Source organism: Lycorma delicatula, chromosome 7 (genome assembly GCF_047948215.1).
Source record: "Lycorma delicatula isolate Av1 chromosome 7, ASM4794821v1, whole genome shotgun sequence".
Classification (NCBI taxonomy): domain Eukaryota; kingdom Metazoa; phylum Arthropoda; class Insecta; order Hemiptera; family Fulgoridae; genus Lycorma; species Lycorma delicatula.
Window position 1 is genome coordinate 59,802,412 of NC_134461.1, and position 16,120 is coordinate 59,818,531.

A 16,120-nucleotide genomic window follows, 5' to 3' on the forward strand; every position below is an offset into this window, starting at 1 on the left:
ATTTTATTAGTAGGCAGTATAGCCTGAATTATTATAATTTATATATTATTAATATATGTATATTATTTGAAAGACTAGTGTTTATTTACATTATATTATAGAAAAAATCATTTTAATTTTGATTTTTTGTAAAGACTAACTTTCAGTTAAAAAAGACAATACATTATTTCAGCTGCAAATAATATGTTGATGAAATTCTAATATTAGATTAAAATCAAGGAACAGAATAGTAAAATGAGATAATACAATCAAAAATTATAAAACGATTGTTTTCATATTAAGGGTAACGTTACACAGAGGTATACCAGTTCGTTACTGGTACAACTACAACCAACTTCTTCTATAAAATTTCCCATAGTATTTATGGTAATACGAGTATAAATTATACCTTAATAAAGAATAAAAATGGTGTAACTTATAATGGGAAAAATATTCGACCTCTGTTTTGTTTTTTCCATTTACTAAACGAAATGTTCAACATTTCGTATAAAAGCTACATGTTATTGTTTTTATACTTTTTTTTTGTTGTTTTTGTATGATTTACAAACATTTTTATTATAAAGTGTAGTACTGTATGTATCCTCATTTATGTATAGAATAACGTAGGTCCTGTCTATACGATGTAGTATTTATTGGAAATACTGCAGTTTAATTTGTTTGTTTGCTGAACTTGTTAGTGATGATTGTTAGATTACTGTATGATAGTCTGTATTTTACTAATTGTTTTGAAAACGTATAGTAATTTTTATTTTGATAGTTTTTACAATGTTGCTTTATTACTGGTTTTCAATGAATGATTGAATATTAGTTTTGTGTATTGTTTGTTATTAGACGGTTTATTATTTAATGAAATGTTTTTAAAATAATGGTTGAGAATAACCTTATGTAAATTTTTGTGCTGGTAAATATGAAAGAAATATATACATAAGCATTAACACGTTTCTTTTATTTGAATTCATGCTGACAGGGTCATATTAATTACCTGTTGCATTTAATATCATTTTTAATTGATGTTTAGAATTTTATAAACTGAGAAGCAATTAAATAAATAATATTAATTTCTTATACTACTCTTCTGTTAATTTATGTTAATGGAATACGATCCAACAATTGTTATTTTAATAATAAATAATAATTCTCATACTATTATACAGATTGTATTATGATAATTTAAAATAAATAATTTTACCTTGCTAATATAAATAATAGAACAGATACTCCAAGATAAGCTGTTGCCATGTAAATCCACACATCAAGAGATAACGGTGAAAGAAATGAAAATAAATTTGGTGGTTGTTTAATAGGTTTACGGTACAGTATACTTATACCTGTAAATTTTTATAAAACAAACTTGTTAAACACAACATCTATAAATAGAAACAATTTTATAAACAGTAATGAAAACAGTGAAATTTTGAAAATTAAATATTCTTATAAAATAATTATATTACATACGTTAATTAATAATAAATATTTAAATAGAAAACTACGTCCCAATTATGCATATATACACTTAATTTATATTTTGATGATCACATCTTGCAGGTGAACTATCTCGGCGTAGAAATTCTTGCAGTAACATAGTGAAACTCTGCATGGTTTGACACAATATTTCAACAGTAATTGTAATTACAATTTTGGCTTTTATTTATTCTGTTGTAGTAGATCGACCGCTTTACACTTTGCTTTTAAAGTTACTTACAAGAAAGAATCGCACACTGACAAACAAGGCAAGAGATCTGAGAAACCATGGAATGTCACTATTTCTCTTAATTATACGATTGCAAAATAATTGGCGTACAGTAATAATCGATATTCCTGTTGTATATGATGTTGAAAAGAAGCGTTGTCAATAATCTGTAGAATTGTCTGTGTCGTTTTTGCGCAACAAAATTTTTCATCATAGCGACTTATCTTTTTGATTTGACTGCTTGTTGCTGTGTAGCGGAACTGATTTAGATTAGTAGGATTCTCTTGTGTCCAAAAACGAAAATTTAATTATTAAAAAATCCGTTTACGGCTTCGTCCTACATCCACAGTTCGATAATAAAGTTATTGTCCTCAATTATCTTTACAACCTTTCGTTCACAGAATAAATGTAGAATTATGTGACTGTTTGATTTCAGTTGCTGGATGACCTGGAACTTGTACGGATGGTATAGTAAATTGAACAGTATTAATTGAATACTTGAACTATATAACTATAAAGACTGCATGACTATGAAATTAACAGTGTGGGATTTTAATGACAGCAGTTCGAACTCTTTTGATATTGCTTGGTATGATCGGTCCACAAACAGCCTGAAGGTTTCTTTTTCATTGCTGAATCTGTTTCCTCAAAATTACGTATCCATATAATTTCATGTGCTGACGGTACGCGATTATGGCGTCCTGAATTAACCGGCAGCAAGATTCTCTAAACGCATCCTCACTATCTTTATTATTTTTATAAAAAAAACTGATGACCAAAGCATGTTTAAGTACTACTTCAAGTATCCATGAAAACTAATAGTGATGTGTCGGAAAATATAAAAATTTTGATTAAACTGTTGCTTCTCAGAAAAAAAACAGTTGTGTCCCTTCAGTACAAATTGTTTTTTCCGGCTAATAGTAATACTGAATAGTAGACACATTTAATCTCCAAACAGAGCAATCAACTCACTGCAACGAACCAACTGAATAAACTCTAATGAATAAACTGTTTGCCGTTCGCCGAGAATAGTAATTTGCCCAGCAAACTGTTGTTTTATCAGTATTAAATACGCAGTATTCTAATTGTTAAGATCGTACAATTTCAAAAACTTAACAAATATTACTCATGAAAATATTATTATATTAAAGTGCAGATAAAAGGGGATAAAACTGTCAAATGTAGTGATAAAAACATTTATTATTTATATAATAGTTTCCACTTACCAACAATTTTTAATAATATGTTCGAGCGCTTTCGGATTAGTAATCCATCCTCAGGATCATTGATGTGTTATAATTATTTACTTCACATATAATTAATTATACTAACTTGAATTACTATCGTTATGTAACAACTGAGACCTTTATTCTGACATAACGGATAACGTTGGCATTATTTTACCTTTTGACGATCAATTGTTAAATTTATAATTTTTGTTTTTAAAATTCAAGTTATTATAATTAATAATATGTGAAGTAAATAATTATAATTATAACACATCAATGTTCCTGAGGATGGATTACTAATCCGGAAGCGCTCGAACATATTAAATATTGTTGGTAAGTGGAAACTATTATATAAATAAATTATATATCAATACCAATGGGTCATGATTAATAAAATTAATTAAAATCATTTGTCCTATTCGCCGGCATCAATCAAAACATCCAATGCATTGAAAAAAATATTAAAATGAAACTTCTTTTTAATTGCAAAAATTAATCAGTTTAGCATTCTAATGGAAAATGAATCATGAACAATAATATATTAATAATTCAACCTACTTTTTCCTAACAGTTTGCACAAACAGTTGTTTTTTTTTTCAGCAAACAATTTGTTTTCGTTTGGAAGAACCAACAGAAACTCTCACCTCTAATAACTAAATAGCAAGATGGTGTGAGCTGGCTTCTATAACTTATTCAGTCCTGATACTCACCCAGGGCTGTCATAAAAGTTTCAAAATTTCCTGTCTCTCTCATTCGCTCTTTACTTGTAAAATTTTGTAAAACAAACTTATATTGTTGTACAAATATTTTTTTTAAAGATTAACATATTTTTATTTAATCATATTTACAATTTATTAGAGGTAATGATGTTTAATTTTATTTTTATTTATTATTTATAAATATTTACACAAAATATACATTTCCGTTGTTAGGAAAAAAGTGGTTTAGATTTGAAAATATGAACTCCGAACTTTAGAGTTACTATCTTTCGTTAGACCAATGAATTCTTTTGAAACTATATTCATCAAATTAAGATTTGAGCAAAAAGAAATTATATTTTAAATAAATAATTAACTGTTAAATTAAAATAGAATTATTGAAAAACTGGTTCTGATTAAATATTTAAAATATTTGTGGAGAAGGTGACTTAATAAAAACTCTTTTTACAAACATTACGTGAATAAAATTTAGAGGAAAATTTTTTCTCTAAGACTTTTTAAATCTTGCATTATTATTGATATATGAACCTCAAAATTTTTTTCTTAAAAAAATTTTCTTAAGCAATATTACATCGAGGAATGTTTTTCACAAATTTAATTGTATCAATCTCCATTGAATTATAATAGAATTAGTAAAAACCAGCCTGATAGAAATTTTCATATTTGAAAGAAAGGGTGATATAAAAATAACTGTAAATATTACTAATATCAAAAGCTAATAAAAATATATTTAAGAAAGAAATTTATATTTTGGTCATTTTTATCGACCTATAGTGCCTCTTACCACCGAATTACCCAGTTATTAAATGGAGTTATCAAAAATTACCAGAATCAATGGCTCGTATAATGAAGTCATGCTATCAAATTACAAGCTTCTACCTCAAACCATTGCGATATTAAGGGAAATGGAGGCCGTCATGCATACATACAAACACGCACACACGCGAGTACATGATAAGTTGTTTTCCCGGACCTCAATCCTTCATTTTATACTTATTACAATGGGTGATTTTTCCAAGGTAGAAATATTTTTCATAAAATAAAATTTATTATAATAAAATTAACATACATAAATGTAAAAAAAAAATACATTATAATTATTTTTAATTTATATTTTTGAAATTTTTGCTAAATATTTAAAATATATAGTACGTTTTGAGTTTAATCAATGGCACCGATTAAAAAAAGTTGAAGATTATCATTGCATCATCAAATCGGAGAATCCAATACTTTACCAAAATCATTTATTATAGTAACATTTTTGCTGTTACATCCCAGAACACCATGAACTCCAATTATGTTTCTCCTTGTCCCAAACCATCGCATCTTTTTTGTAAATTCTGTATTACTCTTTTTGAATGACTTAGTTTTGTCAGCCAATTCATCAACCCTTGCATTATTCGCGTTTTTCTGTTTTTTCTTGGTCTCTCATCCTTTTAATCATAACTTCTAACTGTGCAAGCAAACAAGCAGATTAATCAAAAATTTCCTTAATTTCTGTTTCACTTTTTTTTAACTGTAATTAAATATTAAATATACCTTTAACTGACACATTTTTATAATCTAAAATTTCCGTAATAACTTCAATTAATCTTTTCTTCCTGGTATAGTTTTCCAACTTCCCGGTTTTATATTTTCCAGTCATAAGTTTAACCTCTCCCTGATTCATACTAACACGTAGTGCATGAAAATTAGTTTGGCAATCGCTATATAGATCTGAAATTGATGCTGTTGGGTTTTAAGTAACAGACCACGACATTATGTTAATCAGATGAATATTATATATGTTAATAAATACATTAAACGTTGAACGATTACGATTAGGTAAGGAACTTTTAAAAAGTCACTTAGAACAAGTCAACTTTACTCTTCAAATACTTAGATGTGATTAAAATATGAAATGCTTATGAAGAATTTTTGTATACAATTATGATAAAATAATAAATTATTTAGTCTATATTACATACCAAGATTCATGAAGGGCATAGTAAAATCAACTGCTTGTTCTCTATCATATGTAATTGTCAAATCGGCTATAGCTAAATCTGCTCTCTGAAAAAAAAAAAACATTAACATATATCTCTCTGAAAAAAAAGATAAGCATATAATATATTTTAAATCATTAAATATATATTAACAATATTGATTTAAACAGTTACAAAATAGTTTTGATATTTTTTTATATAATTATATAATAGAAACATTGGGTAAAAGTTATAAAACTACATATGCAACATAATATAACAAAGAGAAAAATAGATGTACAGAATAAGGAAAGAGGGGGAAAACTTGACATTTATAAGAGGAGAGGGAAACTATGCTTGGAATATTATGAGGAAATTAAATAAAGAAGGAAAAGGTGTAAAAAGGTAAATATGCCAAAAAAATTGTTGGAGAAAAAAAAACATAAAAATGAAATTAAGAAGACATTTCTTAAGAATGGTTTGTTTGCTGACCATGCAAGTGAGTGAATAGTGAAAAAATAATAATAAAAATTAAGGGTAGAAGATTGTATCAGATTGTAACTAGATCTAGATAGAAAGAAAATTCAGAAATATGAAGAGAAAATTAGAAATCCCAGAAGAGTATTGTGAAAAAACTTGATCTGCCAAAAGGCAAAACATTGTAAAATAATACGGATGTCTGCTTACCTGTTCTAAAAGTTCTTTTATCATTCCGTCCCATTCTTTAGTTTCTCGATTGAAAGAACCATATCTTCCATCTGGTACTAATCGAAAAGAATAGTTAAATCCCAGTATTCTAGATATTTCATGTATAAGATCTATGCTATATCCCTCAAATTGAGCATTTCCTGTTAATTTTTCACTTGAATCTTTTCTCATACAGTATGGAGAACTCTGAAATCAAAATACATTCTGAAATGATTATAATTTATAGTTGTAGTAAACTTTCCCTAAATAACTTCGGTTAAACATATAAAAATAACTGTCTCTTTTCAAAATTATTGTGGTATAATTACTGTTAATTTATTTTATGAAACTTTTGTCTTTTGCTTCTTCTTTTCAAAATAGCCAGATTGCAGTAATCCAAATTAAAAGTTCTTTCACGTTGGATTTTTACAAAATGTTGGTAATTATTTAATAATAAATATGTCTTTTGGTTATAGACTTTACCAAATTCGGGATGCGGGATAAGTCGAATTTTAACTTTGTATACTTTAAATATCACAAAAGTAATGGTTGCAGGTGAAATTCAATACTACTAGTAACACCATCATTCTCTATATCATATAGATTGGTTGTTGAGTGAACTTCGTTACTCCAAATAAGAGCAACTCTACTGGCGCCTCTTGTTTTTCAGTGATTTTCACTTATCACAGCCACCTTAAAGACTGGGAAATTTACTGTAAAGAAACAGATTCTTTATTAAAGTAAAAATTTTCTTCTTTATCAAAGTGTGATAATACTAGAATATAAGTTCTCTTTATTTTTATTTTTGACGGATTAATTCACCACAGCAGCCAAAGCTTGTACTTGAGAATATATAAATGGAAATTTATAGCCTATAAAAAATGGCACTCTGATCGGAATTCGAATATGTTTAATACCGGAGATTGGTATTAAGAATATAGTATAACCACTAAGTCTGTAGTATTAGCCATTTTAAGTCTATTTTAGAAAATTACAATTTTTCCATATAATTTTAAATTTAAATTACAATGAAGCCTAAAATTTCTAAGAAACTTTTAATAATTGATATTCTAAACCCCTATACTTGCTCTGTAGGTGGAACAAAATGTTAATATATATATATATATATATATTCGAAGGGTTTAAGGAAAAAAATATGATGTCCAATTTTTATTTTTCAGATTTTATATATGGTGTTGTCTTATGTTTCAATAGAAGGTGCTTTTCCTAAAAAATCTAGAGAAGTCAAGACGTAATAGTAGAGAAAATGATATCAATATATAAGATAAAAGCAATGAAAATATAGGAAAGCTGGCAAACTGAATGGCAAGTGTGTGTACGTTTCTATCTTTTTCAAACAAAGTTTATTTTTTGTGTTAAACCACCTAGATAAGCTTCGCTATTTAATATAATTTTTAACTGCAGTAATAATTAACTGCAGTAATAAAACTCTTCACAAATGATGGATGGGTATTATAAAATTTGATAAATGTATTGTTTTCTTTGTAATTTTTTTTTTAATTCAATGATATTTCTTTAAAGGATATTTCTTTTTCTTTTCATTACAGATAAAATAAGTTCTTAGATGAAATATGTATCTTGAATATATTTATTTGAACCTTAATGAGAAAATCCTTTCATTTTTTTTAAAGTTTATAAGAATTACAACGTAACATGGATTTATCACGTCTTTTCAGTTTATTCTCTAATTTGATTAGGTTTTGGTTCGAAATTACTTAAAAATGAGGTACCTGTTTTTAATTACCTTCTTATAATTAAGTAATTATTTTTAAGTAGTTATAATTATGTAATTAAGTACATAATAACGATAAAATTTATAATTTTAAAGAAGAAACTAAGGCTTTAAAACTGTTGCAGTTAAAAAGTCTTTAACGAATATTTGTTAATTTTCCGACGAATTTATTTATTTATAAGGTAAGGAAGAAAGATTTTTAAGATTTCATTAAAATTTTAACAACGATTAATAAAAGTAAATAACAAAATAAAACTACAAAACCAGTTATCAATGAAAAGTCTAGTAAGCCTTACCCGAATGAATATGCTTCTTTTTCTTCTTCTTCTTCTTCTACTTATTATTATTATTATTACTGTTCACTAAGTTAATAATAATTCACTTCTAACAAAGTTATTATCCCTAACCTCTACTTACATTACGTACACTAAGTTAATATAATTTAACTTAGACAAAAAAATCTGACTAAACACGTTTAGACAGATTTATGACGTATTTTCATCTTTTAATTACAAATATTTTCCCTTTTTAAAGTAGTCTTTACACCATTTGAGGGGGTCTTACAAATTCATTTACAAAAGTGGTTTATGTATATACAGGGCGTCCTTAAAAGGTGAGACCAAACTCTAGGAAGTGATTTTACTTAACATATTGAAGAAAGAATTTCCAGTGCATATAAGTCCGAAAACGCATATTTTTCTGTTTGTCCACCATTTTGTGTTTTTAAAAAAATGATTTTTAAAGAACGGTTGGAGATAACGTAATAAAAATTTGTAATTTATTTTAAACTAACATTTTCTAGTAGAAAAAAGAAAATAACGATACTCTTCGTTGAAAATTTTTTAAATGGCGGTCGTTTCAATTTTTCAGTCTTAAATATCATACATATTATTATTAGATTTATCAAATTGTGTTGTTATAAAAATTATGAAGCATTTTTTGTGAACAAAACGACACCTTAGTCGTAAAAATCAGACGACAAACAATAGAGTTATTGCAAAGAATAGGATTAAACCGATATGGTGGCCATCTTGTTTCTTTTTATTATTGTGACTCAGTTGATAACTAAATCAAATTTTCAAACCAGAATAATAAAGAAAAGATGGTCGCCATATCGGTTTGGACATACCTTTTACAATAACTTTGTTGTTCATCGTCGGAGTTTTATCACTAAGGTGTCGTTTTGTTCACAAAAAAATGTTTCATAATTTTTATAGCACAACACAAATTGATAAATCTAATAATTCCTATGATATTTAAGATTTAAAAATCGAAAAGACTGCCATTTTGAAATTTGTCAATGAATAGTATCGTTATTTTCTTTTTTTCTACTAGAAAATGTTAGTTTAAAATAAATTACAAATGTTTATTACGTTATCTCCAACCGTTCTTCAAAAATCTTTTTTTTTTAAACACAAAATGGTGTACATACAGAAAAATATGCGTTTTCGGACTTACAAGCACTGGAAATTCTTTCTTCAATATGTTAAGTAGAATCACTTCCTAGAGTTTGGCCTCATCTTTTAAGGACACTCCGTATATATATATATATATATATATATATATATATATATATTACGTATTTTAGTAAACCTTGCATTAATACAGTTGAACCAACTTGATTTATTACACTGTTATTGCGTATTGATTATTACAAAATTTCAATTTTGTCGCCATTTTAATTTGATGCCGATTGTTGATCATGGCTATTTGTGCATTCTTGTAATCATCTAACGATGCTTTAACGAAATTAAAATCAAGATCCGAGATAAAAAGTATTGAATTGATCCGACACATATACATACATATTGAATTCAACAAAATGTTCGTTTGTTGACAAGAGCAGTTACATTCTACTTATTAATCAAAACAGAATATTAAAAACCTCTTTCTCACTGTAGAACTGCTCAAGAAACGAAAAGTTGGTCTTCTTCGCTGCAGAAGAAGGGCGACTTATTCGTTTCTGACGCCCTCACTATTTCGAATTTCTTGACTATTTCGCTATTTCAGAAACGTACTGATTTTCAGAATACAACATACTACTTACGTTCAGTTAACGAGTAGACCCTACACACATGCAACAACTTTCAACTCACTCACCACTGTGACTCACTGCATTAGCGGGTATGAAAAATACAGCTCAACACTGTCAACGTAATTTCAAAGTTATATTGTTTGTTGTCAACTTTAGATTGAGCATAACTCAAAAAATGAATCGACCAACCTTTATTGAATTTTTACATGCATAACCTGAGATATATTACTACAATATATCTAAATTTTAATGAAATTGATCGAGTAGTTTTGGAGATTTTTGAGGAACAAAATTTTATACATAGTACTATAAATAAAAGGAATTACATTTTAAGTGAATGATATTCTCGTACTCTATTCATACCTCAGAACGTAAAGGAAATTTATTTTCATCCCCAAACCCACCGTGCGGCCCAAAGTAATACAGTACTTTTCTTCGAAAAGTAGTTAAAAATCTAAATTAGTCTGAATATTCCATGACTTATATTAATCACTAAACTTGATCATTCTACACTTTTGTCTTTTTTAAGAATATAAAACTATAGCCTTGTAAGTAGGGTGGATGGAAAAAATTGGTTAAATTTATTGTTACTTGGACACTGGATTTTAAACAATTTCAAAATACTAATTCCTTTTTTAATTAATTTTTTATCTTGAACGTAATAGATTCCCTTGGAACTTACTTTTATTAAATTAAAATTATAATTTTTATTAAGTATACTTTTTACGTGAATTGTTTAATGTTTAAATTTACTTACCAATATTGTCGTTACGATAAATGTTTTATTTTGCAAACTTTCAACAATTTGTGTATAAACTTCACCATATGTACGTGTAAAGTTTACTCCTTCTGTTGAATTCCATGTACCAATCTTTACAAGACCTTCTTTATTTAATTCTACAATATCTAATACAAAGTTTGATCGAAAACCTTGATTATCAAATTTTATAACACCTGTTAAACCACGCATTTCAACCTGTAAATTAAAAGAAATTTTATATATATATATTTTTTTAAATTGATCTTTTAGTTTTGTAGTGATTTATTTTGCGTACCGAGTGCCTGAGTTGGCTTTACCTTCTTTATCATAAATTAAAACTAAAATAAAAATTAAATTTATAAAGGTTTAATATACAAGTAATTATTGCTCTAGACATTTAAAGAAAAAACAAAGCCATATTCAACAGCAAATATTCCTTACCAGAAATGCTTAGAAATAACATTATATATTAGTATATACTTTTAAATAAAATTCCAAATAACTAGTTATTTGATATTTTTATGCTGTCATATATAGAAAAAGTAACCCCAATTTTTGCGTTTCATTTTAGCTAGTTGCAGTAGTAATTTCAAACGCGACTTTTTATCAAACACTTTGATAAAAAATATAGATAACATATTAAAGTAACCTTTTATTTCGTGTAAAAATCATTTAAATTGTGTTCAATACCTCCATTTGATGCAGAAAATGTAATTAAGCATTGTGAAAACATACAAATAGTTCATATTATTTCTTATCCACTACTTAGTACCGGTAAAATCTACCTCCGCCTTCCGGCGTGCCAAAAGGGGTGTTTTTAATATGATTTTTTTTAATATAAGGGTTAGCATAATAAGAGGAAATATTTTTGAATTTTAAAATTTTATATTATAATCATGCAACCTAATCACAAATTTAACGTAATTTTTATTACGTTCAATTATTAACAAATATAAAAATTTTTCTCTTTCTAGATTCTATTTACAAGATTACTTTAAATCACACACTAATAATAAGTAAATAATTATACTGTGGTCGTAATTACGAACTATACAGTAACCTATAAAAAAATATTCAACTTAATAAAACTTATGTTATAATATGGAGACTGCAACGTGTTAGCATAAGCTGTTAAGGTATTTACTTTAAATTTAATAGTTTTAAGCAGTTAAATATAAAAATTAATCAATATTAAAATGGTGCCGTTAATTATCAGTTTAACCTGAACAAACAAAACATTATTTTTATAAGTTACAAATAATAATCTTTTCTTAAATACATGTGTATTTAAATAAAATGTAAATGGAAGGGCGTGGTACTAAAATTGGTTACTATATACCCTATTATATTAATGTATCTTTGTTGTAAGAAAGTATAAATGCAGTAGTGAATAATTTCGATGTAATATTTTATTAATAATATAAATAAATTTATTTTATTTTTTTTATATTTTATTGTTGATATAATCATAATATAGATTTAATGTTAACATTAATAACTTAAATTTTTTTTAAATACTTGAAATCATAACAGATTTATTGCGTCAGGAACTGTAATTATGGAAGTATTATACTCTTGTTTGAAGTAAGGTTACTTTGAAAACAGTTATTGAAAATTACTCAATTATATGTAACATATTATTTAAATAACAAAAAAATTCCTCTAATATCAGATTTTGGCGGGTTTAAGCAAATATGAAATAAAACTTTATTGATTGAAAATAAATAAAATACAGTGATTGGTTTATTGTGTTTTTAGAATTAAGGTTTGTGTATGTATGTATGTGTGTGTGTGCGCTCTCTCTCTCTCTCTCTCTCTACTTGTTTGTTTGCGCGCGCGCGCACACACACACACACACACATATATATATATATATATATATATATGCAGGTTAAGCATATATGACTCCGTCTTTCTTACTAGTAAGACTGGATCACAATATTACTGATATTACTCTATTGCAGTATGCGTGCATTAGGTTGAACTACGTAATTAATTAGAGTGCTTCTGGGTTAAGTGTCAATTGATAGTAATAAGATATATTTAATAGAAAAACGAACAAAGTAAAAAAAATTCTAGAATCTAGGTAACATTTGTGATACTATTACAATACGGACGTTGTTACTTTGACTTAAGACTTTAACTTTTACAAAATGATGATCAATTTTTATATATATAATTTAAACACGTGAGTTTTATACTTTCATATAATTCAATCATAAATAATAATCCCTCCTGTAGATGACAGAATAGCCGAAAGGGCTTGAAGGAAACAATAAACATATTGGTAAATAGTTTATATTATATATAATAATTGTATTTTACGAACGGTGCCATATTATAAAAAGTTAATTTACAAGTATGTATTTTATTTTAATATTAAGATAACCACCTTACTGGCTTTTATATTAACGTTTATGAATGTAATAACATTAAATGTAATATATCGTACAATAGTACGATATATTCCTTTTTTTTTATTTTAATATTATTTATCACAAGTCCTTTCCAAACATAAGTAAATTGAACTCAGCCCAATAATAATAATAATAATTATAGTAAAAATAATATATAAACTTATAACTATTTTAACTAAAATATAACTATTTTTTATATAATAAAGTGTATAACTACTGTTTTATATAATAATTAACGAGCCTTAGGACATAATGTTAGTCTATATTCCTATTATCATGGTATTAAGCAAAAAGTAGCTTTATGTCGTCTTAGTTTAAGACCTTTTAGTGAATTACATTCCTTCTTAACGGAACGGAACGCAAGAATGGCGGGAGTTTCTTACAGATCGCAGAGCCTGGACAATGTCCCTTGTTGCTGTATCTTTCTATTATCGGGCGGATTTCATTGGTTATTTAGTGGCGGTTATAAATTTTAAGTTTTATTTATGGACGGATTTGGTAATTTGCGTTCCTATCCGTATGGACCTTGGTGTAATTTATTTACTAGTTATGACCGTGATAGACTAACCTTTTAAGCCTAGTAATCCCGGCGTGATTCCCCTTCAGTCCATCCGCTGAAGTACCCTCGGTACCAGCACCTGTGGGGTAGCAGGAGGTCGCCTACCGGAGCTCTAGTTATTTTGAGGAAGAAATACGCCCCTTTCTCCGGAGGGAGTTGCATATGCTGACTAAATGAAATTGTGGTCTCTTCGTGGGACGGTGTGGGGTGATGTCTAGCTTTTTATAGTTTTAACAAAATTTAATTGCGAAAACGGTCACTTTTGCGGCCGGAATTTTAGTGCGGTTTCCATTTATAGGTTACGCAATATTGAATCTCCTAAGCCTGGTTTTTCATTTACTTCTTAAGTGACCCATAGAATAAGTGAATTAGTTATACACTTCACTATAAGAACATCTGCAGGAACTGCACGTGTTAATGATTTTTATATCCATTTATAACGATTAGAAATTTACTATAAAAATGAACATTTTTAAAACTATTTCACTTATTTTAGTTCTTTTTTTCAGAAATAATTCTGCAGTATTATTTGTTATCATCACTATAAAGTTATATTTTCATCAGTAGATCATCGTTCGAATTACAAAACATTTTTCGTATGATACTTTAAAATTTTATTATATTACTTTTTTTTCTTTTGAAAAAAGTCATCAGAAAACTATAAAAAAATACCGTATAACTGAAGGGTGGCTTGATTTCAAATTCAAAATATATTAATTGTTAAAAATAAAGATTGGTTCGATTTATTTTATATTTTATCTATTCGTTTCAGAGCTATATCATTTAAAACAACAATAGACTGTCGTGAAAATTATTAATTAGGTAATGTAATTATTAGTAAGTTTGCTAATGTTAAGTTATAAAATAGCAAGTGTTAAAAAAAAAATTATAACTATGATTTTCTCATACCACTAACGGGATATCGCCCAGGAGATTCAAGGAATCTCGCTAACAGTTTCTTGTTATTTGGATATATTACATATCATATAATTCTATGATTAGGGAAAGGGTTTCCCTAGGAAAGCCTGATCTTAATCTGTGCAGTCGTTTTTGTAATATAAAGGAAAAGCAATTTGTTCCAACATGTAACCATTTAATGTAAAATCGTTTATCACTAACGTGCTGGTTTTCATCTTGTAAAGGTGCACAGATCCCTGTAGGATTGCAAGAGGGGATCTTAAAACACTCTTGATGGATTAGTTTGTCTCGTTTCTAGTCCCTATGTGGGTTGATCATCCCTTTTTCACTATCCATTCATTTCCGTTATTCTTAATCCCTTAATTCCCGGTTGTCTTATGTAGCTTTTGACCAGTTGGACGCTTGAACCAAGCGTATAAACAATGTGATAATCTGTAAAAGAACTTCGTTCTTCATATTTTTGTAGTGCAGTGTGGGATACATGTGTTTTTAAATTTATTTAGAAATAATCTTTTCTATTATGTGCTGACGATGGACGTATAAAATTCCAACTTTTGTTTAAAAATGTATTAGTTAAAATCAGGGCTTATTTCGTTTTTATAAATATATTATTTCATCTTAAACAGAAATAATTTCCAATTATACATAAGACCTTTTCCTTGAACTGAAATCTTAAGACTTCAAGATTAAAATCAGTTAATCAGTCTTTACGTTATTAATAAATAATATAATATACATTTCACCTTAATATACGTTGATACTTCATTATGGTATTAATGACCTTAATATATCTTTTAGTTGATTATGTAATTTAATCCTGTTTTTCAGTAGTAATTATTGTGCATGTCATGAAATCATTCTTAACTAAAAATGAAAACTATGAGTGATAGTAATTTCATTATCTTAGTTTTTGAGTCCATTTTCTTGGATTATTTGTAAATTTATTTTTTCATATTTTAATTTTATATATTATATAATATGTATATATATATATATATATATATATATATATATATATATACATTTTAATTATGTTATTAATTTTCTTTAAAAAAATTTAAGAAACTAGTTACTATATTAATAGAGATAAAAATGTACAATAATAAAGGTTTATCTTTGTTACATCGTTTAACAAAAATATATCAGAAAAATCTGCAACTTTTTTGTAATATAAAAAATAAGGAAACTTTTCTTGATTGTAGTTAAACGACTGTTTCATATCTCAGATTCCTTCCTTATTTTTATATTTCTTCTAAAAAGAAAAAGAAAAATAGATAATTACATTATTGCAGATTAACTTAATCCAGCAAAAATTTACAATTAACAATTACGTTTCTTTTAATTATTATATATTTTAATATTTAAAATTTTCTTTTAATTTTATGTTGG

At 26.8% G+C, this 16,120-nt stretch overlaps 1 protein-coding gene across 1 annotated transcript in view; it reads right to left on the reverse strand.

Moving 5' to 3' along the window:
• Positions 1-16,120, reverse strand: part of KaiR1D (Kainate-type ionotropic glutamate receptor subunit 1D) — a 170,526-nt gene that overhangs the window by 36,787 nt on the left and 117,619 nt on the right. The window contains exons 10-13 of the mRNA XM_075372008.1: positions 10,835-11,053; positions 6,290-6,496; positions 5,606-5,690; positions 1,190-1,328 (exon numbers count right to left, since the gene is read on the reverse strand). Of these exons, the coding sequence (XP_075228123.1) occupies positions 1,190-1,328; positions 5,606-5,690; positions 6,290-6,496; positions 10,835-11,053 (650 nt within the window). The remainder of the gene's footprint in view (positions 1-1,189; positions 1,329-5,605; positions 5,691-6,289; positions 6,497-10,834; positions 11,054-16,120) is intronic.